At 45.8% G+C, this 27,996-nt stretch overlaps 1 protein-coding gene across 2 annotated transcripts in view; it reads right to left on the bottom strand.

Annotated features, from left to right (window-relative positions):
• The window catches only part of MIA3 (MIA SH3 domain ER export factor 3), a 348,169-nt gene that overhangs the window by 12,522 nt on the left and 307,651 nt on the right, over positions 1-27,996 (bottom strand). Inside the window, exons 24-29 of one of the 2 annotated variants that reach the window (XM_085612967.1) lie at positions 22,313-22,410; positions 21,233-21,364; positions 19,652-19,717; positions 18,730-18,800; positions 18,534-18,596; positions 659-812 (exon numbers count right to left, since the gene is read on the bottom strand). In XM_085612967.1, the coding sequence (XP_085469093.1) occupies positions 659-812; positions 18,534-18,596; positions 18,730-18,800; positions 19,652-19,717; positions 21,233-21,364; positions 22,313-22,410 (584 nt within the window). The remainder of the gene's footprint in view (positions 1-658; positions 813-18,533; positions 18,597-18,729; positions 18,801-19,651; positions 19,718-21,232; positions 21,365-22,312; positions 22,411-27,996) is intronic. The other variant, XM_085612968.1, reaches the window with a different exon arrangement.

Below are 27,996 nucleotides of genomic sequence, written 5' to 3'. Positions count from 1 at the left end.
TTTGTGACTTGAACTTCTTTTAAGAAAAACAAGTTGCAAACCTCCGGGTCCAACACTAGATAGCGGATCATATTCATCTGCAGCCACAAATGTGACAAACCTACTTCTTCCATGTAAGGCGAGTGTGTTCACAACTACAGCTTCACAACAGAAGCTGGCCCAAGTCAAGGAGGGCAGCCTGTCATACCTTAAAAGCAGAAGATCGCAGCCCTTCAAAATACTGAGTGTCAATGTGGACAATGCTAACTCCACTGGCTGAAACACTCTATATGGAGCTAAAAAAGGAAAACTACCATCAAGCTGTTTAGGCAGCCAGCAAACAAGCGTGCACGCTTGGTGGACAGAAAAAAAAAAAAATCACCTGGTTCCAGCCAAACTGTTATGTTTGCATTATCTGGGATTTAGTTCTCATCACGTCACGATGGGTTATCTTTTCAGTTAAAGAGCTAGATACAGGGCGTTAGGAAGGAGCAGTCTGAAGAACATAGCCAGAATCATAAAGTCTTAGAGAAAGCTATTTATATTCTTGTCGTGGTCTGTTCCCTTCTCTACAGATCTCATTTGATATGTGAATACATGTTTCTACAAAGACCTGACCCCAACATGATGCAATTTTGCATATGAATACGTTACATGAAAACAAAACATATTTCCTTACCTAATGGGGCAGCAATAGGACGAACTCCATAAGGAATTCTTGTTGGAGGAGGTCCAAATCTCACAGGTGGCTGAGAGGGCAGCGCTCCTGTAGCGGGAGAGTTCATGATCGGCGTCCCAGGATATGAAGGTGGGCCTTTAGATCCAGGATTGATCTAAAAAAAAAGAACAAATGCACTAATATTCAAATAGTTTATGTTTATGCTTTTCTTTCATGATATATGTCAACTCGAAATCTGTTGATAAAACAGGTTAAATATGAAAACCAATTCATTTAGAATCTAGGTTGGTAGGTATGTATACAGCACTTCACAACAAAAGTATAAGAATTTCACAGGGTCAATTTGTGCACTCTTTCTATATTTGAAGTCCTGCACGCGTACAAAATGTCAAGAAGCATCCTGGAGAACATAAAATTTACAACAAAAAATCTTTTTTAAACAATCAGTGACTCATAGAAAGGAAACCCAGTGAACTGCATATTTAGAGATGAGAGCTATCTAAGACTAAAAACCACTGAAAGCCCAGCTCTCGACAAATATTGCAGTAATTCAGGTAAGATCACTTTTCTACAGAATTGGAGGGTAAGGAAAGCGGAGGTGGTCGTATATAAGATGAATTTTTGTATACCCCAAGCACACGCTCAGGTGTACAACATATTGTGACCAAAGTATTGAACTGCGCTCCGTCCATCATCTCCTTGTGTTTGCTTTGTTCGTCCTAAGTTGACAGTGTATGGCCAGACGTGGGTCCCTTGCTCACTTTGCCACTGGATTCAACCTAGCCTGGCTGATATGGGGTGTTACCCCAAAACCGGTCCCAGGATGCTCATTTCCGGTCCAGGGAGGACCTGGCTTGGCAGTTCGGGCTGGACTGTTCCCATGAGGCACAGGGTCAAGACTGATTTGTATAAAGCTGAGTCTGAACTGGGGTGGCGAAGTGAGCTAAAGAACGATGATGGATTCAACCCAGATCTGTGACTGGGGGTGAGTGTCTGAACAGTTTTGTCCCTCCATCCATTATCTCCTTGTGTTTGCTTTGTTCTATTGCTGTACCTCCCCACCTTTTGCCTCGCTTTCGATGCAACTTTTGGACTGTAGAGTACTGGGTCCCTCGTGTCCAGGTTCGCTGTACCAGTGGTCTTTCTCTAAAAACAAATCCCCAGTTTGTACTTCTACCCCTGTAAGCCCCTAGTAAATGGTACCCTGGGTACCTGGGACTGAAGAAGGTCCCCTGGGATGCCCCTCACTGGGATCATGCCACTGCCCTTGCAGCTTGTATTCCCCTATGAGGGAGAAAATGGCACAGTGCCTGGGTGCCATGCCAGCAAACACTGCTTGAATGGATAGGTAAGTTACCCATGTAGCAGGCTTCACAGCCCAAACGCAGGGTGCACTATACCACAGGTGAGTTTATATCCGCATGAACAGATATTCCTCTACAATATTGGGGACCATTCCCTAATATTGTAAGTGCCGGGGAAGCCATAGAGAGTACATTGGCAGGAAACTTGACAACTCGAGTTCCACAGCACCATGATGGCTTCACTGAGTGTGAGAAAGTGCCATCTTTCTTGCATGGTATGCCCCCACTTTTTGCTGAATTGCTGAATGTACTTTGACTGAGTGTGCCCTGGACTCCTGCCAATCAGGTGCCCATGGCCTATGTTCCTTCCCTAAAACCTAAAACCCAAATTGGCAAACCCTGGCCACATGTCAGCCCCTGGTAAATGGTACCCTAGGTACCCAGGGCCTTGTAACCAGGGAAGGCCTCTGCAGCACTTAGAGGCCCTGTACCCTAACACAAACACACCGCCCTTGCAGGCGGAGTGTCTGGGTACAAGACAAAACAGAGAGTCGACATGGCACACATCCCTGTGAGCCATGCCCACAACCTACAGTGCCCTGGCATACATCAGCCACCCCTCTAGCTGTGTGCCCTATGCCAGTGGTGTGGGCACAGGAGCATGAGCCCTGTGCCCCTATAGTACCCAGGTCCATTCCTGGGCACTGTAAGTGCAGTGCTGCCATTCAAGAGTATATGGTGCTGGGAGCTCGTCAAACACGAACTCCACAGCACCATGATGGCAACACTGAAGACTGAGAAATTTGGTATCAAACTTCTCAGCACATTAAACACGCACTGATGCCAGTGTGGGATTTAATGTACAATGCACGACAGAGGGCATCTTAGAGATGCCCCCTGAACCTAACCTACAATCCACGTCTTGTCTGAGGGGCTGCCTAGGCTGCCACATAGCAGACATGTTGCTGGACATCTGGGTGTAGAGCCCCCCACTCTCCTGGGCCTGCAACAATGCACATCCTGGGCGAGGTGCTAGGTCTCCTCCCCCAGGATGGGCAGGGGAAGCTTCAAAGGCATGCCGCCTTTGTGAGCTTCTCCAGTCCACTTGCTGTACCCAGCAACCGGCCCCTACCGGTTCTAAACCCCCACTCTGGCGGGAAGACTGGCCGGAAACTCCAAGTAAGGCCAGGGGATGTGCCAGCCCTGCCAACCCCACCCCTCAGGTGGGGGGTCGCGGTCGGGCGCCATCTTGTCCCCGGGACACTGCCTGACTCCCTAGTAGCGCTGCCAGCCCAATCCTAATTCGGAAGCGGGGGAGCCCTGGTATGAGGAGATCCTTCCCTCTACCTAGCTGGTGAGTGTTTTTGATCCCCAGGTACCGTCCTCTCTGACACACGTTGATCCACAGTACGGACATCCCACTGCCGACTATAGGTAAGACAAGCACTTTGCCTTTATTTACCTGATGTATTGTTGCACATCATGGCATGGAATTTCACTTCGAGACTGGGTTGACCTCTGGGGTTAGTGTATGCGTACTATTCTCTCACTATCAGTTTTAATCTCCCTACATGCTTTTAACCTACAGTATATCCTCGTCCAGGACCTTTCCTGTGTGATGGGGACCTATATAAAAATATTACTATTATTCCTTTACCACAACCATTAATAATGGTTTTCAGACACTCAATGCTGAAATTACACCTATTTGTAGCACTCGCCTACTTTGAAGTATACTTCCTCATGTCGCTTTTCTTTTTCTTTGTCCTCCTTCCTCACCCCTTCCCTTATGTCTCCAATTTTTGACTTGGGTTGAAAGGGCGGGCGACGTCCCCATCTGGGATTCGCCTCTGTCTCTATTACGCCCCCCAACTCTGGAGGCGCAGTTTGTTTGACGCACTCTAACCGAATTCGTCATGATACACCATAAGTCCTGAAGATGTGTCGCTCGATATTGGAGCCCCCAAGACACGAAACATGTCGACCTGATATACACCTAGAGCCACCAAGGTACCTTAAGCCCTATAGGTGGCTCCACTGCTTTTATTGAGACCCAGTTCTAAGACTGAATAAAGAGTTTCTACAGACCTGGAGCCTTTTTTAAATCACTTACTCACGTTAAGATACACATAGCACTGACTGCCCATACACACTTCACATACGGCGTTTTTACAGATCAAAAGAACTCCGCCAAAGCTGCCACCAGGCCCGTCGGACATTGCAGCGCCGGTCCGACGAGGAGCGCCCTATGATGAAGCATGACACCCCTAAAAAGGTGTGTGAGGGCAACATGATCTGAAATTCAGATCTCCCAGTGACAAAGACCCCTTGGCATGCAGTGATCCTTGAACCTGCTCCTGCTAAATCCCGGAGTCTCCTGCGGACAGCAACCTCGAGAAACCCGGAGGACCTGCCTCCCTTGACCCTCTTAGAGACTTGGATTCCCATGAGCAGAGGCTCTGCTCTAACAACAATACCCCTGGTGCCAGCCAGGAACCGCGAATCCTGCACACTCTGCACCCGCCGAGCCCGGCCTGTGCCTGAGTGAACCAAGACCCTGAGGACGTCCCCCCGGCGATTCTGACCTTGAATCCAGTGCCCAAGGACCCTCCTCGACGACCCAGACGTCGCCTGCCGCCTCAGAACCAATGACCCCTCCAACCGTGACCAGCAGAGGGTAAGATTTCCCGACATCAAAAGACACCCCTGCACCCGGCGCCCTCCGGCCCCCTGTGCCCAACTCCGGGGTGCCTACCTATCCTCCAAGATCCCAACTTACCCCTCGAAGTGTTGGTCGCTCCTGAAGATCCTCCGTCCCCGAGCCTGCAGCCTTTGTTCATTTTCCAAGTTCTCCATTGAAGAACATTGAGCGCCCGATGGCTCAAAAGCACCCTGCACCCAGCCGCCAGAGTGCCCCTGGCAGTGCAACCTTTGTCCTAATCTACTTCCCCATTTGCCCTGAGCAGTTGACCAGGAGCCCAGCTCCCACAGCCGCATGGCCTGCTCGCCAGCAGCCACCAACCGAAGGCCCACTGACTCTCATTGGATAACATTGGGCCTAACTACCTCTACACCCGGCTGCCCCTGTGCCGCTGAGGGTGTACTAACTGTACCTACTTGACCCGGAGAGACCCCCGAGACTATGCCCAGAACCTTAATTCTGCCAGTCGAGTACTTACCCAAAAGCCGATAACTCACTCTTCCTCCATAGGGTAACATTGACTGGTTTCTCTTGGAAGAAATTTCAAGTGTGGAGTTTCTAAACTTTAAAGTTCTGCATTCTGTCCATCAATTGTTGTTTTTGCATTTGTAACCCGAGTGGGAAGGGTATGCCCAGACGTGGGTCCCGTGCTCTCCATCTCTCCATGCCACTGGAATCAAGCTATTCTGGCTGAAGAGGGGTGAAACCCCGAAACCGGTCCTAGGATGCTTGTTTCCAGTCCAGGGAGGACCTGGCTTGGCAGTTCGGGCTGGACTGTACCGATGAGGCACAGGGTCAAGACTGATTTGCATATGGCTGGGTTCAAGCTGGATCGGCATGGTGAGCAAAAAAACGATGGATTTAGGCCCAGATCTCTGTACTGGGGTGAATGTATGACATTGTTCTGCATTCTGTCCATCACGTTTTTTTTTGGATCTTGGTGCCCAGCACTGACCCTGCAAAGTACTTACGACCGTACTTACCACTAACTCAATTTTCTCCCATAGGAAACCATTGACTGTTTTTCTGTGAAATTTCTTTCGAAGTGTCGATTTTTGAAAACTATAAATATTCTTTAAAAATCGTACCAACTGTGAAAACTTAATTAGGAGCCTAGCACTGGATTACAAAAGTAACAAGAACATACTTTACCCGTAACTTGAATTTTCTTCCATAGGAAACCATAGACTGTTTTTCTGTGAAATTTCTTCTGTCGATTTTGCAAACTTATAAATATTCCTTAAAAATCGCCTATATAACTTAAACGCAGTTTCTCAACTGCTTACAGGTGGTACACTAGTGCTGGAACCAGGATCCAACACTGACCTAGAAAAAGTAACAATAACCCCACTTACCTGCTAAGTGAATTTCCTTCCATAGGATAACATTGGTAATTTGATCAGAAAAAGTTTCTAAGTGTCAACTTTTAAAATAGCAAAATATTGCTTAAAAATCACAACAGTAACTAAAACGTATTTACTCACTCATTTCCAAGAACTGTCCCAGGACTGAATCAAGGATCCAGTCCTGGAGTTCGAAAAGTAATCCTGAAAGTAATCAATTGCATATAACTTAAAATTCCTATTGAGCTCAATGTTTTACTGTGTTTGAAATTGTGTTGCCTATTGCAACAAACTGTAACTATTGCATTTCAAGTCAATTGCCTCTTGCAAAGTATTTAACTAAAGCATCTCATTCTGAGAAAGTATATTTTGATACCTATTGTTGGTTCTAAAATAAAACAACCATATATTTTTATAAGCAAACCATTGGCCTATAGTTCAGTTCTTGAATGTGTGAGATCATTTGCTGACCGAGTGTGTACAACAAATGCTTTACACTGTCCTCTGATACTGCCTTACTGCTCGACCAAGCTACCACTTTAGAGAGTAAGGTTATATCTAACTTTAGCCTCTGCCAAACCTCTGGGGGCTGTGGACTCTGTACACACTGTACCTTTTTGGGAACAGTATATACAGAGCCACTTTCCTACACTGAGCACAGGAGTGTTTGGTACCAAACTACTCCCTTCAATAAATCCACACTGATGCCAGTGTGTGATTTATTGTACCATGTACCCAAAGGGCACCTCAGAGATGCCCCCTGAAAACCTACCAACCCCGGTGTGGTCTCTGAGTGGCTTTAGGCAGCCAGCCGCCAACAGACATGTTTCTGGATCCCTGGGTAGAGAGCACCTGCTCTCTGGGACCAGAAACAATGCATATCCTGGACAGAGAAGTCACACCTCTGGAAGAGGTAAGCTTCAAAGACCGGCCGCCTTTGTAATGTGACCCCCAGCCTCTGCTGCTAGCAGCAGATGGCAGCCGCTGGTTTACACCCCTACTTTAGGTGGGAAAACTCAGGAGAGTAGGAGTTGGGCCCACCTCTGCCAACTCCACCGCTAAGGTTGGGGATGCGAGGTGAAGCAAATCTTTCAGCCACCGCCATCTTTAAGATGGGGAGACCCCTCCAATCAGCCCCCTACCGCGGGAGGGTGGCATAATGAAGGCTGTAGTCACCCCAGGTAAGGTGGCCATTGGCCCTACCTGCTACTCCCCTAAAATGCCCCTAAATCTATTTAGGTGGCTCCCCCAGCCCTAGAAACTAGATCTGCGATGACCTAAGAAGAAAGACAACCACTGAAGGCGACGACTGCCTTGGCCCCAGCCCTACTGGCCTGTCTCCAACTTCTGCGAACCTGCGACCAGTCCTGCAGCCAGCAATCTCTGAAAACCCCTGGGAGGACTGCTGCCTTCGAAAAAGACTCCAATCTCCCCTGGACACCGGACCTGTACAAGAAGAAATCAGCTTTGAGGACCCCGGATTCAGGCGGGTTCGCGTATCATGTCCATTCTGCATCAGACGTCTCCGGCTAGAGTCTGAGTGGCTCACCTGTGCAGTGAAGTCTCCCCTACGATCCTGACCTAGTGTCCGGTGTTGGCTGACCTCTCCTGATCGCCACGACGGTGCCTGGCCAATCCTATGCTACCACATCATCAACTCAACCCTGTCACAACTCTCCTGCACAGTATTCGTAGACATTCCAATACTGCAACTTCAAGTTGTCTAAAGAAAGAAATTGCCAAGCTAACACAGTTACCTAATCCCTTCCCACAAAAACTTCAAAGGTGAGCTCCTCACAGGTGTGGCTATCCTTCTTTGTTTACCTGAGCTGTTCCAACCCAGATGCAGTGAGACAATCTAGTTAACAGATGCAGATTTCCTCTACATCCCTTACTTCCTTCCGAACTGGGTCAAGAACTTTTGGTGACTATTGTTTGCGGTGCCTTTGGTTCTCCTCCTGGGGAGCAGAGTAATCAATTTGATCCAGTATGGGGAACGAAAAAGGCCTAGAATCAGATGCGCCAGAGAACTTCTTAAAAGCATCTCAAAAAGTGGCAAAATGATGTAAGGAATTGTAAATCTACACTTATCATCCATATTTACCCCAAGATTGATACCTTGCTGGACCCTGAAGGCCAGGGTGGGGCAAAACTACTTTAGTACAGATGTTGCCTATAATGTGTAAAACTGTAAGCACCACAGACATACACTGTGAATGCCCACTCACAATATAACACCTATCCCAATTCAGTATGAATCCTTGAAGGATCCCTTCTGCGACAGTCGACCCGTGCGCAGAGACCGGGCTGTGCAAAAGGATAGTCTCACATGCACAGCTGCTCACGTTTTCACACATACCCAGCCCAAAGCCTCTTACCCCTAGCTTCGTAACCTCATCTTTAAAAGCGGACCATGTTGATTAGCACTCAGTCCATTTAACATGAACTTACTGGGAGAGACTCAATTAGTGAGTCTCACCCACAATAGAAGTCCAAAAATCAGGTAGTCAATAGTGAAAAATCCAGGGAGATTAAGTAGGGGGGAACCCACTAGGCAGTAATATCTAAACAAGTTTCTTACCTTTGATACTAACATTGCTGGTGGATACACATACCTGCAAATTCCTCACTTCCTGAATCTCCTCCAGGTGCCAGGTGTACAAAGCTGGCTCTTTATATGACATATCAAAATGAGATATAGCGGGGAAATAGTCCAGGGATTCTCTTAAGAGTGGGCAGGAGGCTTTCTCTGGCAATCCCAAGGTACTCTGTTTGGGGGTAGTGTGGTCAAGCAGCCTTAGGCTTAACATAGAGGAGTGCAAGACATCTGAAAATACACTCAATGGTCAATACATGAGACACGACTCGAGAAGGAGATCCCACCAATTTATAAAAATAGCAAGTATCTTTATATAGGCCTCAGAAGGAAATCATTCAGGTAAGTACGTTTTTAAAGAGAAATGCTTTTCAGTTCTGCAACGTTAACCTACGGGAAGAAAATCATATGAGGTTTACCAGTTGTCAGCGACTTACAGGACCCTTCTCTAGGAGTTAAGCTGAGCGGTGAGCAAGGTTCAAGGCAGCACCAGCAAAACTCCACCAGCACCACTAGAGTGGGCAGGTGCAGAGGTGCAAAACAGCGTTGTGTGCCCAATGTTATCCTATGGAGAACAGTAGCGCTAGAAAGAGGCTGCAGGAGGGGACTGAGAGACCAGTCCGGTGAAACCAACGAGTGGCTTCGGTTCTTGCGATGTTACAGAACGTGGGGGCACCTTTGGGCCTCCTCTTCTCAGGACGGGGCGTCCGGGTTCAGAGTGTCTTTGGGGTGTCAGGTTTCTCGGTCTGGCAACTCACAGTTGTGGGGGCTTGCCAATTTAAGCTGCAGGCAAAGTCAGGGAGTTCACGAGGAGCCACTCCACAGTGGACTCAGTACCTTGAAGGCTTGGGGACCATGCATACACCGTTGGCCCACCTTGACACGGGCTGGGGTGCAGTGCTGCTTGGCGGCGGCAGGTTTTGGCGTGTCTGGAGTTCTCTTGGTCCTCCTTTTGCCGTCTCCAGGATGCAGGGGACAAGTCTGCTGTCCCTCGGGAGGTCTTGGCTTCTGGGCAGAGGCTGGCAGGTCTCCCGGGTTTTGGGGACTCAGCAGCTGCAGGACAAGGCGACTTTTGGTGTAACAGGCAAAGTCAACAGGCAGGTCGGCAGTTGCTGGGTCTTCTGTTCTTGCTGTGCGACTCTTCTCGCCCATCTTCTTTGTTCAGGTCATCAGGATCTGCTCTTCTGGTGCCGGGACTGCCCTAAATACTTAAATTAGGGGTGCTAGGGGACTGTAGGGTAGCAGTCAATGGACTACTGACCTCGTGTGTCACTACTCTCCTAAATGACCAGTTCCTGTTGGAAGTGAGCATAACCCTGTCTAAGAACTCCCAAGTATGCCATCATAAAGATGGCTACTTCTGAAAAATCGTGTCCACATCAGTTTAGCCCACCCTTAGGGGTGGTAATAGCCTGGGGGTGGCACACCTGACTAGCTAATTTTCCCACCTGTCTAGGTGCCAAGAGGGCTCTGGACAAAGGGGTTCAGCTTCCTCTCCTGTGAGGGGAGCCAGATTTGCATTTCAAAGGCGACAGCTCTTTGGAGTTTGCAGGCCTAGGAACGCTAATCAGCAGTTCATCCTGTGGGAGGGGGTGTGACACCCTCTTCTTGGACACACTTTTGTTCTGGGTCTCCTGAGAGCAAAAGGCTCTCACACTAGGAGGTCAGAGCAGTGTTTCGGGTGGCAGGCTGGCAGAAACCAGTCCAGAGGCTGGTAGGTTTTCAGGGGACACCTCTAACGTGCCCTCTGGGTGCATGCATTGGAAAATCCAACACTAGAATCAGTGTGAGTTTATCAATACGAGAGGTTTATACCAAACATACCTATCTTCAGAGAAGCCATCATGTAGCTGAGGAACCCGTTTTTACCAGTGTCCAGCACATGTTTTAGATTGGCTTCCCTGGTCACTTGTACTGGAAGTAATAGGACTGACTAGCACAGGGGCATAGCTGCTCATGCAGGTATGTCCTCACATGCAGTATTCAGCACACTGTATTAGGGCTGTCAGGCCTGCTGTGGGGGTGACCTACAAATATCACATGCAGTGTTAGGGGAAATGGCACACAGGGATGTGTGACCTGTTGTGTTTTCCCTTTTGTCTCGACCAGGACACACAGCCTGCGATAGCAGCCCTGTATGCGCTTGGTGAGGGGTCCCTTAGGGTGGCAAAATCCATGCTGCTGCCTTTAGGGACCATCTTTAGTACCTCAGAACATAGGCACCAGGGGTACTATTTACAAGGGACTGACCGGTTTTGCCAATTGGGAGAAACAATTGTACAATTTTGGGAAAGAGCTCTGGCATGGAGGACCTGGTTAGCAGGAACCAGTGCACTTCCAGTCGAAAGCACATCAGTTAACAGGCAAAAAGTGGGGGTGACCCATCTCAAAAAGGGCTTCTTTCCTACACCATGCTAGATCGGGAGAAGGTCAAAATAACCCCTCCCACTTGCAGATAGTGCTCCCCTGCACATTAACATCAGGTACTGCCCTGGACAGGACATCACCAAAGCCATAGGAGCACGAACATCAGTTCCTCGTCAGTTTTTCTACACCCTTCGAGGTGGAGACAAGGCTAACGAAATTGAAAAGTGATGCAGTTTAACAAGACTACAATAATAGAACTATAACCATTCCTCAGAACAAGAAGGTGGGCTTGATAGGTCCAATTTGCAGGTAGATTAGTAGCACCAGAAAAATGGTTATTGAAGACAAATAACTTGTTCTTCTGATTAATGGTTCTCCTGCAGATTTCTCATCTCTTGAATCAATATTCAAGCAGCATCTCTAGGACTGTGGATACGAGGGGATGGTCAAACCAAAAGGTTCTGCATAACAGCCCACGTAGTACCTGTTCAACAGATGTCCAGGTATGGAGCACTCCTGGACAGTACTGACAAAGCGGTCTCCCCATTGGTGGAATGTTTCCTGGTGTCCTTAGAAGGCTTCCATTTGGTTAGTGCGACACAGATCTGATTGCACAACATTATCCATCAGGAAAGCGTCCTCTTTTGAATGGCTCCAACCAAGTTGGTACTACGTAGCCAATGAAGAGTTGATCATCAATCCAGTGAGGGTGAAATGCTGAGGGGATAAAGGACCAGCAGAGTGACTGACTGCCCCATTTTTAATAGGGTGAGAACCTTCAGAAAGAATCACTCAAGAGTCAGGATGTGCTAATGTGCATGGGTGAGCAACAAGATACAAGAAGCCAGGTGATCCAACAGGTCAAGGACTGTCAGGGATGGAAGAAGAGCCCATCTTGAAATATTGGAATAATATCCTGAGTCCTCTGAGGATTTGAGGAGGTGGAAAGGACCAAGGAGATGTTAACGCCCAAATGAAGAGAAGGTGCTGGGAGGGCACTAGGTGTGGTGGAAAACCAAAAGTTGAACAGCACTAATGGAGTGGAACTCAATGGACCGACACCAGCTGCAGCGAGTCTGCCTAAAGCAGCCAGTCTTTGAGGTAGGGGATATGCATACTGCTGTACTGCAAAGACGAGCAACAACAGCTGCCATAATCTTGATAGAGACTTGAGATGTCCATGTTAACCCCAATGGGAGGACTGTGAATTGGTAATGGATGGAGCCTATCGAAAACACAAATATTTCCTGTGTGACTGCAGAACAGTGTGTGAAAACGTGTGCCCTGGCCGGAAAGGGATTCCATCCAGTTTCCTAGCTCAAGAGAACCTCTGTGAAGGTCAGCATCTAGAATGTTTTACTGAACCGTAAGATCGAGAATGAGATGAAGCCCTCCATCCTTCCTGTGGACCAGAAAGTAACAGGAATAACAACACTGCTCAATCTCATACTCCAGAATTGGTTCCACAACACCTGTGCTCAACAGAATAGATCCAGGTGCAGAATGCGAGCACAATCTACTGAAGTAGTTGAGGGGACAGGAGCAATTGGCGGTGGAAATGCCTAGAAGGGAGGGTATTCTTCTACTCTATATGCAAGATCTAACAGTCCATTGTGATGACCCACAAATGCAGCAGATGGCATAGCAACCTCCCTCCGTGGGAGCGAGTTAAAGCAGTTTTGCACGGAAGAAGGATGCTGATGGCCAGGGACGACCCTTTGGGCCCTGCACCATCTGTACTGGTTCAGAAATTGGTTTCGCTGTTATACTGTCTGGGATGGTTGGTGATGCCAAAATGGCATTTCTCTTAAGTATCCACGAAAATTGTGATATTCCCTGACAAACTAAAATGGCAAGGGAGGCCTGAACAATCGCAGGAATTCTAGTGGAATGTAACCAGGCGTTGCATGGGATGGGGATAGAGGACCCCATTGAGCATGCCACAGTCCACTGTGTCTAATCCTGACCCGGGAATTTGCTTAGCCACATCCTGCCCATTCATATCACCTCTGTAAAGTGGTCTTGCAAGTGGTCTGAACGTTTTTGAACAACCAGCTGAGCCATCTCTCACAGGGAGTGTGAATAGAAAGCAAGGAGGCAGATAACATTTTTGAATAGAAAGGCCAGGCACTCAGAAGAAAAACATTTCTTTCCCATGGGCCCAATCTGTTAAGCTCGCAATCAAGGGGAGCCCGTAAAGATGGATCACAAGTTCTACTTTTTTTTTTTTTTTTTTAATCAAATTTGCATTAAGTTTTATGCTTACAGAAACTGTACAGATATAACATTCTGTGCAATCTCCATCCCGTCATTATCAGAGCACCAATTCAGGTCAAGAGACATAGTAGAGAATGGAGAGGGTAAGGTTTGAGAAAGCCCCAGCACAAAAGGAGACATTAAGTAAAACACTTCACACATAGGTGGTACACAGGTTCTGCTTTAAGCAAAAAGACAACTGCCCGACCATACTCTCTGGTAAATTACAGGCAGTTAAAAACTTTAGGTCCCGGGGACTGGCAGATGGTTGCAGGCGACTTGACAGTTCGCTGCTGGGGCAGAAGCTGGCTTGCCCCATGCAACTAGGAAGGGTTCCATCAAAACCTTAATGAAACATTAAGAGTTCCGTGGCCGAATACGCCAGCTGGAATATCATGATGAGAGTGTTTACCTTCTTCTACTCTAAGGTCAAAGGTTGTTCCAAAACCTCAGGTGCGTTCAAGACAGCTGTGAATGAAGCCACACCTTTGGATGTGGGTTCCGAAAGACAAAAACTCAACTTCTGGAGAAGTAACCAACACACTAGTATTTTGTAGGGTTATAAATAGTCCCCAGGGTGTTCGTTTGCAGGAGGGAGAACATTGCCCACCTCACTGCTGTCACGGTCATCATGATGGACAATTCAAGCACCTGTTTATCATCCGATGCTGAACCTAAGAAATCTTGCATCCCTAGGGAGGGTCTATATTAAAATCTCCTCTACCAGTCTCTGCGGCTAGCATTAAGATGGCCTTAGCCTTTGTAAATGTCACCACGACAGGCGACCGCAACAGGGGGCTACCAAGAAGGTGCTGGTGTGGACGCCAGTCAGGACACAACTGGCAAAGCCTTTGGCAGAGCAATGGTGATGGAACAGTGCCAAGAAGAAGCAAGTGGTGCCATGGGTGTACTTGCTGTTGGGTGCCCTATTGAGAAACCGTACAGCTTCACCGGGTCCAAGGGCACACTAGTGGGAGCCAGAAGGACCAAGCCCAAAAGCACCTGAGTAAAGGCTCCAAATAGCACAGAGACAGCCCTAGGGGGTGAGAAACTGAGTAAGCCGGAGGAGGCACACGAGCCAGTGATGGGGATTAGGGTTAGTGTCGCTATGACATCAACAAGCTCAGGATCCGAATATGAAGCTGCTCGGGAAACATATCAATGACTTGAAGAGCTACTGCAGGAATTAGAGTATAGTCTTGACTTCAAAACTACAACACTTCTCATGCTTTCTCTTGGCCTCGAATCTCAAAATCTTGGAGCGCTTGTAGGTCTACTGCAAGCAGGTACACCTAGAGTGGGACCAGTATTCTAAAATGACATCAAACCCAGCAGCCTGCAACCAACAGTTTGGCTTTTTGCACCTTGATAGCCTTCATGTGCATAAGAGCGCATTTATCACGCAACCTGGAGCCATGCTAAGGCACCACAACCACATGACGTGGAGGTCAGAGATGATAAATCTGTTTGTGGCAGGACTGACACTGCTTAAATCTGCTTTTCCAGGGGTGTGACATCCTGTTGAAACTCCTAAGTTTGAAGAATGAATTGTTCCAAGGACAGCATTTTGAATGATCCTTGAGGGGAGTGAAAAACAAAGAGGGCAGTGGTATGCCTGCCTGCCACTTGTATGGCGTTAGTGATGTCATATCTGTATTGGTATGCGGCAATAATGCAGAGCCCATTGCCACCTACCAGCTCGAAAGAGCTATTTAGATTTTTTCAGATCTAGTACAGAGCCTTGAGGACACCAAAAGGTGGGTAATCTACAGATACAAGTATCTAGATAAGAACACTGCCAAGTGTTGAGAAAATCAGTCCACAGGAAAAAAACAAAGGTTGAACGGGGAAGGGTTGAAAAATTTGTGTTTTCCCATTTTATCTTTCATAGGAAATGTTGCTTTATCTACAACTCGAACAGCTGAATGGCTTTACACTAAACTGGGCATTAAATTAGAACTTTACTAAGATAGCTTGTGTTTTTAGATTAGTTTAATTCGTTCAGCAGTTTGGAAAAGTTGCACATCAGACTTTAAAAAGTTAACACCTTTGTACCTGTCTGCTGGGTAAACTTGCAAGTCAATCCTGCCAATCACAGTTTCAAATGTTAAGACAATATAATTGGCTGGATTAGGGCTGAATTGTTTTTTTTCTGACCATAATAAAACCTGCAAGCCAGCACAGACTTCAGAGTTTTGCTCTGTGAGAAAAAAACAAAAGTACACAGCAATGGGCAGCCAATGCCATAGTTAGCAGACCGAAGGCTGTGGCCATGGGTATCGAGACACATTGAAAAATCCACAGCATTCAAGAAAAAAGTGCTGCTTTTGGCATACGACTCATGAGTTGGAACCGACTTGCCAATGGCCATTTTTGTTACTTGATCTAACATCCATGGTGTACTAGACTCACATATTGTTTCAGGCACTGTACAAAAAAGAAAAAAATGCAAAAGTGAGCCAAATACTAACGCAAGTGTCTGGCTTTGCTTGGAAAGCAGGAGGAAGTAATGTGCAGGGTCTGGCCCCATGCCAGGCCAAGTACTCCACCGCCGTGAGTAACAACCTCTGCAGGTTGGGTGCAGGGCCTGGCAGTGTACACCACTACTGCAGATAGGTATACTCTGATGGAGTTGTAGGACAGACCAACTTCTAGCAGCTGTGTTAGGTACCTGGGTGGTGTCACCTGTCAAGTTGTGTGACAGATTCTCCATTCTACATCAGTGGATGAATCTGTTCCACTTGGCTGAATAGCATTTGAGTGTTGAGGTCTCCCCAACATCCCTCAAAACTTCTGTGCACCTGCACGGTAAGCCCAGGTGTCCAAATTCTTTACCCATAGTAGCCATGCTGCTAGGCTGACAATGGAAGGCTCTAGGTGACATACTTGTCCCCTTCGTATCGTTAGCAGGTCTTGAGACACGGGTGACTACCATTCTGCTCTGTGCCATTTCCAACAGAACTGTTTGGTCCACTGTATGGACATGAAAATCATCATCATCATCATCATGGATATCTGTCTGCGCTTGTTTATCACAAGAGGTATCAGTAGGATTGACAGAAAGGGGAACGCAAGTTTTCCATATCAGTCTATTGACAGTGCATTCCTACAGTCAAGTGGTGTATGTTGCTAGAAGTGAAGTTTTGGTATCTTTTGTAGGTTGTGAACAGGTTTGACCTATTCTTGAAATATTCTTTCGACTACCTCCTGGTCCAGATTCCATGTATGTAAACTGTTATGCTGACTGATTAATCGGTCTGCGTGCTTTCCTATCGCCTTTGCTCTATCTTTAGCTTTTATCATCTGTTGGAGGGAATCATCCACTGCTACTCCAAACAGACTTTCCTCCTTGAAGGGCATGGTAATAATGGCTGTCTGAACTTTGTGATTAAACCCTCTTAGCAAGCGGTGTCTCCTGAGGGTGAAGCCAGTGCAAATCTGTCTGCTGTCTTTGTCAACTACATCAAAGGATGATTTCAAGCAGGTGTTCACTATTGCCTACATCACAGCTTTTGCCCCGTTTTTTTATACTGGTCTGGAAGGTTTTGTATCAAATCCTCTATCTCCTCTCATTGTTAAGTTAGCTATTTGCCGTTGTATGGAGGGTTAATCTCTCCATATGTCTACTCACAATTCTATTCTCTTGCTTTCTCTGTATGGCAATGGTCCTGGAGATGTCGAGACTTTGATGAAGCCTGCTGGAGCAGTGATATTATAAATTTATATATTCCTGTGTTGAGTGCCTATATATTTTTCTCCACCCTGGGTATCGCTGTTTTTTAAGCTAGTTCTTTAAATGCCTCTTTTTTTCTGGTATGTCACACCCGTTTGCTCCCACATCGTTCGCAAATAAGAGGAGATATTAGTTCCACGGTCGCAGGAACTCCAAACCTGGAAAAGACAGACACAGCTCCCACATTTGCTCCACGGGGCACCACCTCTGAATATCTGGTGGCCTCATCCACCACAACCAAAATGTACTTGTTGCCTGATTGGGAAGGCTAGGAATGTGTGTTGTCAATTGAACCAACATGGTCTTTCCCTACCTGCTGAATTTGGCACCTACAATTAGTATAGATACTAGCACTGCATTGGTCTTACCTCCTGACTTACGACTCATTTGGCAAGTAGCTAGCACTTGGCTCAAAAGTTATCGACTCACGATATAGCAAGCCATCCTTCCAGCCAACATAATGCCTTCTAACTACTACTTTGCTGACCTATTCCTGGGCTTCCTACTAAAGTTCGACAAGCATAAGGAACTCAACTTGTAGCCTGGTACTTTCGGCTTAGAGCCATACCCTTTGTTATCTCCGCTAGCTAACTGCTCGTCAGTCAACACTGCCCATTTCTCTGGATCCCTCTCTGCCAGATTTCACACATAATTGCCCAGGTGGTATAGAGCACTCCCCATTGAGTCTCTCCATCACCATTAACTGGCTAAGGGAATGAAACAATTCTTGGTCTCTGTACCACTTATTCCAATCATGCAACACTCCATGAACCTTGGTCTCAAATGGTATGCTATTTGCTCTCTTGAGGCACAAACGAATAAGGTACATGCAGTCCCTCATTCTTCTACTCAGAGGAGCACGTCTAGGATGAAAAGTCCTGGGAACAGTAATGAATCTTGCATGTCACCCTTAGTTGCTTCCGTGAGCTGTTTCCATACTTTTTAAGTGAAGACAGTATTCACCATAGTACTCTGCCAGAAAATACTCACCAGCAATAGAGAGCTGAAGGGGACACAATTACTGTATGCTATTTTGGTGACCAGAATAGTCTTTTTTGTGTTAAAAGCACATGCACGAAGGTGCATGCTGTAAGTTTGAGAGAGTGTGACTTAAGAACTAACTAGTAGGTGCTGGGGGTCACTGGACCCTGGAAGTGTGTAGCACAAAATTATAGTATCCTTCCTGCTGGAGATGTTCATTTTGAATATTTTAATGGTTATGAATGATGATCACCCCATAAGTCTTGTAAGGAAAACACTGGATATATAATGCAGACTTGCTCAAAACGGTGCACAGGGCAATATGCACCTGCTTTCCATGTCATAGTAAGAACAGCATCAGGGAAAGGTCGGAATACATAAATGTTAGCACTTAAGTTACCACAACAAACCAAAGATCCAAGACAATGCCATGCTGACACAACCACCTTATACAATCCAAACCATGGTTTAAAAGGTTAAGCAAATAGTTGTGCCATGCAGCCTTTCATTGCATCTTGAAGAAATATGCCAACACCCTCTCCACCAAAGCAGCAAGTAAAAGCCCAGCTCCAAGTCCAGCCTCTAAATACTCACTGCATCAACTTCATCAGATGAAGGTGGAACAGCAGATACTCTGGGGACTTCTGACTCGTTTTGCTTTTTATAGTGGCAAGAAAATTAGATGAGAAATCATATAAAAGTTTAACAAAAACATTTAAAATGTAGTGGTATGCCTTTATAAATGTAACATACTACTCAGTGTTTTGTAAAATGGCTGTTTCGGACTTACCAAGCCATCAACCATGTTCGAAGGCGAGGATGTTCTGGGACCACTGTTTGGCTGGCGAGAAGGCCCAAGGTCTGAGAAATATAATTGTTATTGAGAAATGTACTGGGACAACTCAAAGTACAGATGAATCAAGTCTTTTAACAAAATACAACATGCAGAGGGCCACCCATGCAGACGGTATAATTTGTACACAAGTAACATACATTAGTCAAATATGAATAAAAATCAATAAAGTCAACGTCCTTAACCAGACCTAAAATACATTTCTAAAGAAGAGAGAGAGTGCATGATCTGCACTGCTCCAACACTTTCTATTTAGCTGGGCGTGGTACATAAAATATCTAAAAGGAAGATACTGTGCACCTTTATTCACGGGAAAAATGGAGAAGCAAACTCCTGCTTGGTTTTTCAAGGGGCTATTTTTGGATATGAAATGCACAGTTAAAAGAGGGATATACTGGTGAAAAAATATGCCTTGCACTGCAGTAGGTAAGAGCAGAATGGGATTTACAGGAAATGCCCATATTGGCATGGAAGCATCCATCAAGTTAGGCAAGTGAAGATCCTGATCAGAACACCTGCACATAGAAAAGCTGTTTATGCAGCAGCACACTGAGGGTCCAAGTGTGTATTATGAGAAAAAACTGGAGAAGGAGGGTAAAACGGGAGAGACTTAAAAGTTCTGAGAAATCAGAAATAAAGGGAGGAGTCAACTTTAGGATTTTAGGTTGCCTGAAGGGAGGAGAACAGTGAATGGATTTTTACAAAGCTACATAAAAAGTGAAATCAGTTACATACTATGAAGACAATTAAATCTGTCCACTTCTTTATGTGCCATAACACACAAGAACCGGCAACTTTACTTGAGTTACCCAACTACTGTAAGCTAGATGGCCAGAGATATTATCCCTGTGCTACCTACCAGGAGCGGACATCCTTCCAGACATTTCCTGTGGTTGTCTTGGACCTGAATGGACATCCATGCCACCTGAAGGATAACAACAAAATTATTAGGGTTTTAGATATTTAATTTTACTTATGTCTAACAATACTTTTCTAAAGAAACTTTTCATAACAGTAACAAGCAGTAGACTACCCCCTGGAATTAGGATAAAAATCTCAGAATAGAAATGTTTTGTTTTATATGCTTCAGTTCTCAACTACAACACGTGCAATCTATTCATGTAACTGCAACAACAGAATCTTCTAACCTTATCACAATTTGAATTCTCTCTTCCAGAAGGAACAGGTGATCATATCCTTAAACTGGGGGCTTGGAGATATGCATGCATCGATAGAAGACCTAAGCACAATTGCGCTTCTGGCTTGCCTTGCACTTTCCTCCAGAGGACCGCACGATCTTTGAGGTTACTCAAGGTATGCACAATGTAAGAGGTGTTCGCTAGCAGAGTTTAGGCTTTGCTGATGGCCAAGGATGACTGCTGTTCCCGCTTATCAAGGCTATGGATGACTGGTAATTGCAGGATACTGGTTGTTACAAGTTATTTTTTTTTACATGTACCCCCTGGGGGAGGCGGTCTACCGAGTTTCCCCTCTAAAATCTAGTCTGTCCTTCATAACTAGTCCTCAATAACCCCTCCAGCACGTGTTTAGCGCTACACATATAGGACCAAAACAGCAAGTGCAGAATGACAAACGATCATTTTGGACAATCAATGTTGGACTGTACTTTCGTTTCCTCGCCTATTGTCTTCTTCTGTTGATGTGACACTACCTGATGGATTTCCTCTGCCCCTTACCACTTCTCTTTGAAAATGTATTTGTTCAGGCACATTAAGCGTAAAATAATAAATGTTCTCCTTTTGACCCTTGTTTGGCCAATGGGAAAGCCCTGGGGTACAACCCTTGTCTTTGCTCTTGATAAGGCACCTCACTGTTTGAAAGAATTGAGTCCACGTCTACCTAGATATGCAGAAGATATCTACAGAGCAACACCCTGGACAAGGCAGCATGTCTGGAAAAAACGGTCTTCACTGGTGGCTGTGCCTAGAATAACACGCAGTTCTCACAGAAAACAACTTCAGTTATGCCATTGGGTCAGATTTTAATAATGACAGAGTTCAAGACGGGCTAGCAGTTCTAAATTTCAGCCACATCAACGATTTCTGGGAGGACAGACATCTTGATTACGGGTCTGTAATATTCAAGCATAAGTAGACTAAGAAAAGCTTTCAGTAGTAATGACATAATATTTTAGTTTGACAGATAGGAAAGAAAATCTATACTGATCAACAGAAGGAACCACTCTAGTAAAGTAGCTGCATTTATACATAATTTATGAAGTTCTGCTGCAGTGTTTTGAGTACAATGCAAGACAGGATTGCGGGACATTAAAGTTTTCAGTATAAAAGTATTAGAAACGTGGCTATAGTAACAAGAAACACATCAATTGCATCATGTGAGCATGGTCTAAGAATTCCTTGCTAGATTCTGTGAACTTAGCTGACACCAACCATAAAAAAAGCCTACTTGTCCAACTCACCTCTCGGAGCTTCCCTTCCACGGTTAAGGTTCGTAGAAGAGGGACGCCCTGAAACTTCCATCATGAGAGGTGGTGAAGGTGCACCCCCACTCACAGGAGAGGGCCCAAAAGAGCCATCTCTGCTCCGGGGACCTTAGTAAAATATAAAACACTGTTTTATCCATTAGAAAAAAAAGTTTACACATTTAAGGCGTTAATTACAATAAATCAATTATCAAAAAGATAACAATAAAATCAAGAACAGCAAGTAATTAACTTTAACATAGTCCCGGATCTCATTGGCAAGAGCATGCAATGAAAACCATTTTGAATACCCTAAGGTTTAATGGTTATCCCCTCCAACTCAGATGCTAAAGATGTCTACCCGCAGACGATGTGAGTGAGTCAAACAAATATAGGAGGTCCAACCACACAAGTGGCACAGTGTTTTTACAGGCACAAGTGGGTCAATGCTGGGTGTTCAGAATTTTGTGGATCCCTGAAAATGAGTGATTTTTCGGAACAAAACATGTAAAACATGTAAATATTAGACAAAGTTTCATGGCAGATGAGAAACATTCAAAATCATGATAAGGTTGTGGGTTTCAAGGATAGATGCACACTAATATTGCAGTGCTATGACACCCTATAGAAGAAGGTAGGTTTTTTGCTTCTGGCAAATGGTGCATCTTCAAAGGTTTTGGGAGAAAGTGGTCTTCTCAGAATGAGAAAGGGAGCGTTTCATAGGTTAGAAGTTATCTCAGAGAGGGGATCAGACATCTGCAAGAATAGGGCCATGCCGTCTGAGACGAAAAAAAGAGGCATGAATTAACGGAGTAGTAACAAATTCTAGTATATGGTTTGAGTGAAAGCATGCTTTGGGGATCAAAAGACAGGCCTGTGTCAAATGAGACTATAAGGATGGCAGCCAGTCCAAAACAAGACAGGAGAGGTTGACATGGTTGAAGCATTGGAGAATAAACTTTTCCAAAAAGGTAAGGAATGAAAGCTGGTGGGACCGAGAGGATACTCTGAACAGGAAGGCATGCTGTATCCAGACACCTACGGCAACAAATATAGAAAAACATATACAATTCCTACCTCTCTGTCCAGGCATTTGATATTCAGGTCTCCCAGGTGTTGGCTTTACTAGTGATGGTCTCTGAAGCATAGCGATTTTTTGGTTTACTTCAATCAATCTTTCAAAAGAAAAAGTAAACACATTAGGACTGTTTCTATTTGAGCATCTGTTCTGCAAATTAGTAACAGCTAATAACACCAAAGGAATACGCAATAAAGTATTAGTTACTCATTTATTTGCATTAGTACCTTTCATAGACTTGAATGTTCGAATATTGTGCTGCTCTGTGGCTAGATCTGGAGTAATCTGTAATTCTAGTCTTAAAAGTTGAAAAGCAATTTGTGGGCATCGCGAGAGGGAGGATCTAGAATCTGAAACAGATGTCAGATAATAAAAGGAATTTTTTTGGACTAATCACCACCGTCAGATCCATTGCACGGCTGTTGTATTTTGGGAACAGCTAATTGTCTTTCCATCTTCGGGCAGTTTTAACAGCTGTCTGAGCGTCTGTGAAATACACCAAGTTGCAGTACCAGTACAACAGGCAAGTAATAGTATTTTACAGTATGAGGTTACATTCCCAGTTTGCAATGAGCAAAAGCAGCAGAAGTGGTGAAGAGTCAAATGAATATCAACTAAACAATTGGTTTTCTATACCACTAGAATGTTCATAAATTGCTTCGCTAGGATAATGTATGCAGTACAAGATGCAGAACAGAGATACTACTGCAGGGGAACGACTGAGTGTAAGGCAGAGGTTCGAATGGGCCTTCATCTAGTCTCAGCCAGGTTTCTGAGATTTAAAGAGCTTTCTGAAAGATGTGGAGCACTTTTTACTTCCATCCACTCCTCCTCCACCAGTACTTCACAAGTTTCTCTTTGGCTTACAAACGAAGCAGGAAAAGGGAACTAAGAAGTTGAGAAGAAACCAAATGAAAGGTGTAGGGAGCTGGGCTCTTGTTGCAGTACCTCCCCACTTTTTGCCTGGTATTTGATGCAACTTTCACTGAAGTGTACCGGGTTCCTGCTAACCAGGTCCCCAGTACCAGTGTTCTTTCCCTAAAAATGTACAATTGTTCCCCAATTGGCAAAACCTTTAGCACCCTCTGTAAGTCCTTAGTAAATGGTACCCTGGTATCTAGGGAATGAGGAACTCAACAGGGTCCCTAAGGGCTGCAGCACGAATTGTGCCACCCTAAGGGATCCCGCAACAAGCACATGCGCGACTGCCATTGCAGGCTGCGTGTCTTGGTGCAGACAAATGTGAAAACACAACATGTCACACATCCCTGAGTGCCATGTCCCCTACCACTGCATATGATATTTGTAAGTCACCCCAACAGCAGGCCTGACAGCCCTAAGGGTTAATATTAGATGTGAGGACATATCTGCATGAGCAGATATACCCCTGTGCTGGTCAGCCCTTTTGCTGCCAGTCAAGTGACAAGGAAAGCCATTTTTAACCATGTTCTGGACACAATTGAAAATGGAGTTCTCAAGCTACACAATGGTTTCCTTGGAAATAGGGATGTTTGACACCAAACATCTCATCTTGATAAACCCACACTGATGCCACTGTTGGATTTATCAAAACATGCACCGTAGAGGTGCCCCCTGAAAATCTACCAGCCTCTGGTGGGATTGCGGACTGGATTCTGCCAACCTGCCACCTGAGACAAGTTTCTGACCTCCTAAGGTGGGAGTATTTTGCTCTAAGGAGGTCAGAAACAAAACCCTGCCTGGGAAGAGGGTGCAACATCAATTCCCGCAGGACAACCTGCTAATTAGCCTCCTTGGGCTGGCGAGCTTCAAAAGAGCCGTTACCTTTGGAATGCGAATCTTGCGACCCTCACCGGAGAGTCTACTTGGTACCTGGACAGGCAGAAAATGAGCTTGTCAGGTAGGCATGCCACCCCCAAGCTAGTACCACCCCCAAGATGGGCTAACTGCGAGGTGGATATGGAATTTCAGAGGTAGCCATCTTTGAGATGGCATACTTAGGTACTCCTGGACAGGGTCATGCCCATTTCCCACAAGAAGTGGTCATATAGGGTGCATAGTGAGCCCAAGGGTCAGTAGCGCATAGACTACTACCCTACACTCCCCTAACGCCCCTAATTTCAGTATTTAGAGAGTCCCTGGCATCAGGGAAGCAGATCTTGATGACCTAAGAAGAGAGAGCACACAGAAGAACCACAAAAGCACAAGACGACTGAAGGGTCAGTAGTGCATTGGCTAGTACCCTACATTCCCCTAACGCCCCTAATTTCAGTATTTTGGAGAATTCCTGGCACCAGAGTAGCAGATCTTGATCACCTAAGAAGAGCGAGCACACCAAAGAGCTACAAAATCTGAAGACGACTGAAGTGAGCACCTAACTTTGCCCCAGCCCTGCCGGCCTGTCTGCAGACCTCATTGAAAACACTGCCAAAGCCGACTCATTCTGCAGCTGTTGAAACCTGGGAGGACTTTCTGCCTCCGAAAAAGACTCAAGACCACCTGTGACAGCGGAACGTTTCTTAAGAAACTCCAAAAGAAAAGACTGAGGCCTCCAGAACCACCAAATCTAGACACCTGAAGCACCCACTGCACCCGTCGCCTCCGGCCCGAGTTGAATTGGGCCACCAGTGTCAACTAGACCCCCCAGCCCTCTAGTCGATTATTGTTTCAACCCTCCCGGACTCCCCGACAACGCCTGCAGCCTCTGCTAAGAGCCCTACTCGACTGGGACTGCTCCCGTAAGAGAAATCCGACAGCCAAAGTTACCTCTGCACCCGGCACCACTGGGCCTTGGAGAAGAGGACCAAAGGTGTCCCCTCATACCCGAGCATTGCAAGGCGTGAGCCCACTTGTTGGTTCAGCCCGACTGGCTTCCTAGCCAGAGCCTGCAGCTTCCTTTTACAGAGACCGAGCTTCCTACACCACCAGTAAAGCTTCAGGATAACCCAATCATTATCAAGCTGAATATTGCAGAAGTGTTTGTCTTTGAGCTATATCTTGCTGATGCTTCCTTTCTCGGACAGTTCAACTTCCTAAAATAAAAAAAAACAAGGTCTTATTTTTCACCAAACTACGGACTGCTCACCCCGAAGGAGGAGCTACACTATATCAGTCTATACTTATAGAATAACTAGCATAGGAGATAATTCACTTTTACAAGTGAACATCTGTGTTAGAATCACACAAGTATACTATTAAAAGAAAACATCTTTTGAGGAATCCATTGGGACACACTATGTGCATATGACTGCTTGAGATGATCAATCCCCCTCCCCCACCACATGATTTTGAATTGTTAGCTGCAAGTGGCCATTATGGCTTCTAAAAGTATGTCCAAATTGGTGCTTGACTGTTTATAGGCCAATTTCTGTAAACATCATATGAAAAGTTTTTTCTCAGGCGTCCATGGCATAAATTTGATATTACTCAATTCCATGAGGTTCTTTCTACCACCACGTTTAAGATGCCACTCGATCCCGAGTTGTCTGACAGAGCTTTTTCGGGCTGGAAATCCCACGCTCTGGATTCCCAAGTCCCTAGTGCTGGTCTAAATGCCGTAGCACTAAATCAAGCACATGGTACAATGATAGGTTAGCCTCCCTGCGTAAAGGCTGTAAAAAGATGGAACGTGCATGGAGAAGAGATTATGACCCTAATGTAAAGGGATTTTACTAGCTAGCTATTAAGAAATATCATAGGGTGATCCAGTCTGAGCGGTCAGCATACTATTTAGATGTGATTAGAAATAGTAGCAACCCTTCTAAAAGTATCTTCTCTATAGTAAAAGTTCTTAAAACGTCGGGATTTTACTAGCTAGCTATTAAGAAATATCATAGGGTGATCCAGTCTGAGCGGTCAGCATACTATTTAGATGTGATTAGAAATAGTAGCAACCCTTCTAAAAGTATCTTCTCTATAGTAAAAGTTCTTAAAACGTCGGCAGATATTACAACACCCTCAGTATCATCCGATGCGCAATGTGAGGCCCTTGCATCCTTCTTTGTAAACAAGGTGGAAACAATATATAGATCCTTCCCTCAACACGCAGTTTATCAGGGGCCTGTGTCTGGACCCTCATGTAGTCCTACTATGGCTGCCTTTCCGTCCATCACTCAAGAGGAGCTTGTTGTGCTCTGCCATAAGATCAAATCAGGCTCTCCTGCTGACCCCCTCAAGCCGGTCCAATTTCGGAAATCTCTATCCATGCTCCTACCATATTTGAGCCATATGATCAATCTGTCCCTGTATACATCTGCTGACCCTAGAGCTTGGAAGCAAGCTAGGGTGGTTACTTTGCTGAAAAAGCCCAAGCTTGATACTGTTAAACCAGAGAACTTTCGACCAATCTCCCTCCTGCCATGGGTGTCCAAGATTTTGGAGGCCTATATTATTCCATACTTACAGGCTATCTGGAGGAGAATAATCTACTGGATCCCACTTGGAACGGTTTTCGGCCGGGTCACAATACGGAGTCAGCTCTCCTAGCTGTGACCGAGCATCTGAAGGGGGCTCTAGACGAGGGTCGCACATCGGCACTGATTTTGTTAGATCTCAGTGCCGCTTTTGACACCGTCTCTCACCAGATTCTGTTGGAGGAGGTGGGCATCGTGGACTCTGCCCTTGAGTGGTTCGTCTCCTTCTTAGCTGACAGGACTTTACAGGTGGCAGTTCCCCACTTTGCTTACAAGATCCATACCATCAAATATGGGGTACCACAGGGCTCAGCTTTGAGCCCGACATTGTTCAATCTATATGTACAACCTTTGGCAGAAGTGGCAAAAAAGCAGAGGGCTTACAGCAGTGTCTTATGTGGACGATACACAGTTGGTAGTGGCACTCTCAGATGACTCTGGGCAGGACACATGTAAGTTCCAGAGGGATCTGGAGATCATCTCTGAGTGGCTGACTACCAACTGTCTTCAACTTAACGCCAACAAGTCCGAGGTGCTGCTAGTCGGGAAAGACACCGAGCTGTGGAGTGAGCGCTGGTGGCCTGCTAAGCTGGGCTGTGCACCCGTCCCCAAACAGGTGGTAAAAAATCTGGGTGTGTGGGTAGACTCTGCCCTTAGCTTTCAGACGCAAACAATGAAAGTAGCAGGAACAAGCTTTGGCATTCTACGGGGGCTCAAACCAGTGCTAGGGTTTTTTGACCCATCCATGAGGCAGATCATTGTTCAGGCTTCCATTCTGTCTAGACTGGATTATGCCAATTCACTCCACTTGGGAGTCAATAAGGTGGAAATTACAAGACTGCAAAGGGTACAGAACACTGCGGGGAGAACCCTGCTGGGACTGCCCAGGACATGCTGCTAACATTATACACCCCCTCCCACCAACTCCGGTCTAAGGGCTAGTGCGGGTGGGCGCTCCTTTCGTGTATTGGCAGCTAAACTTTGGAATATGCTCCCCATCGCCATTCACAAGTTGAAAAATTACCTGGCATTCCGTAAGGCTATCAAAACGCACCTCTTCCCTCCACTGTAGGCTGCTTCTGTTGTCTATTGTTCAGGAGTTTTCTGCTTCAGCGCTGGGACGCCCCTTCACCGGGGCAGCTATGTGCTATATAATACCGCATAACATAACATAATCCTTAGATATTCAGAGCTGGCACAGCTCATTCACTAGGGTTCTTCTCCATAAATAGGAAGATAAGGGACAGCTTAAATTCGGTAAATAGAATCCGGGGCACTTTGGCAAATGCTTC

The sequence above is a fragment of the Triturus cristatus genome, chromosome 6, assembly GCF_964204655.1.
Source record: "Triturus cristatus chromosome 6, aTriCri1.1, whole genome shotgun sequence".
Taxonomy (NCBI): domain Eukaryota; kingdom Metazoa; phylum Chordata; class Amphibia; order Caudata; family Salamandridae; genus Triturus; species Triturus cristatus.
This window is presented reverse-complemented; position numbering and strand designations above follow the sequence as displayed.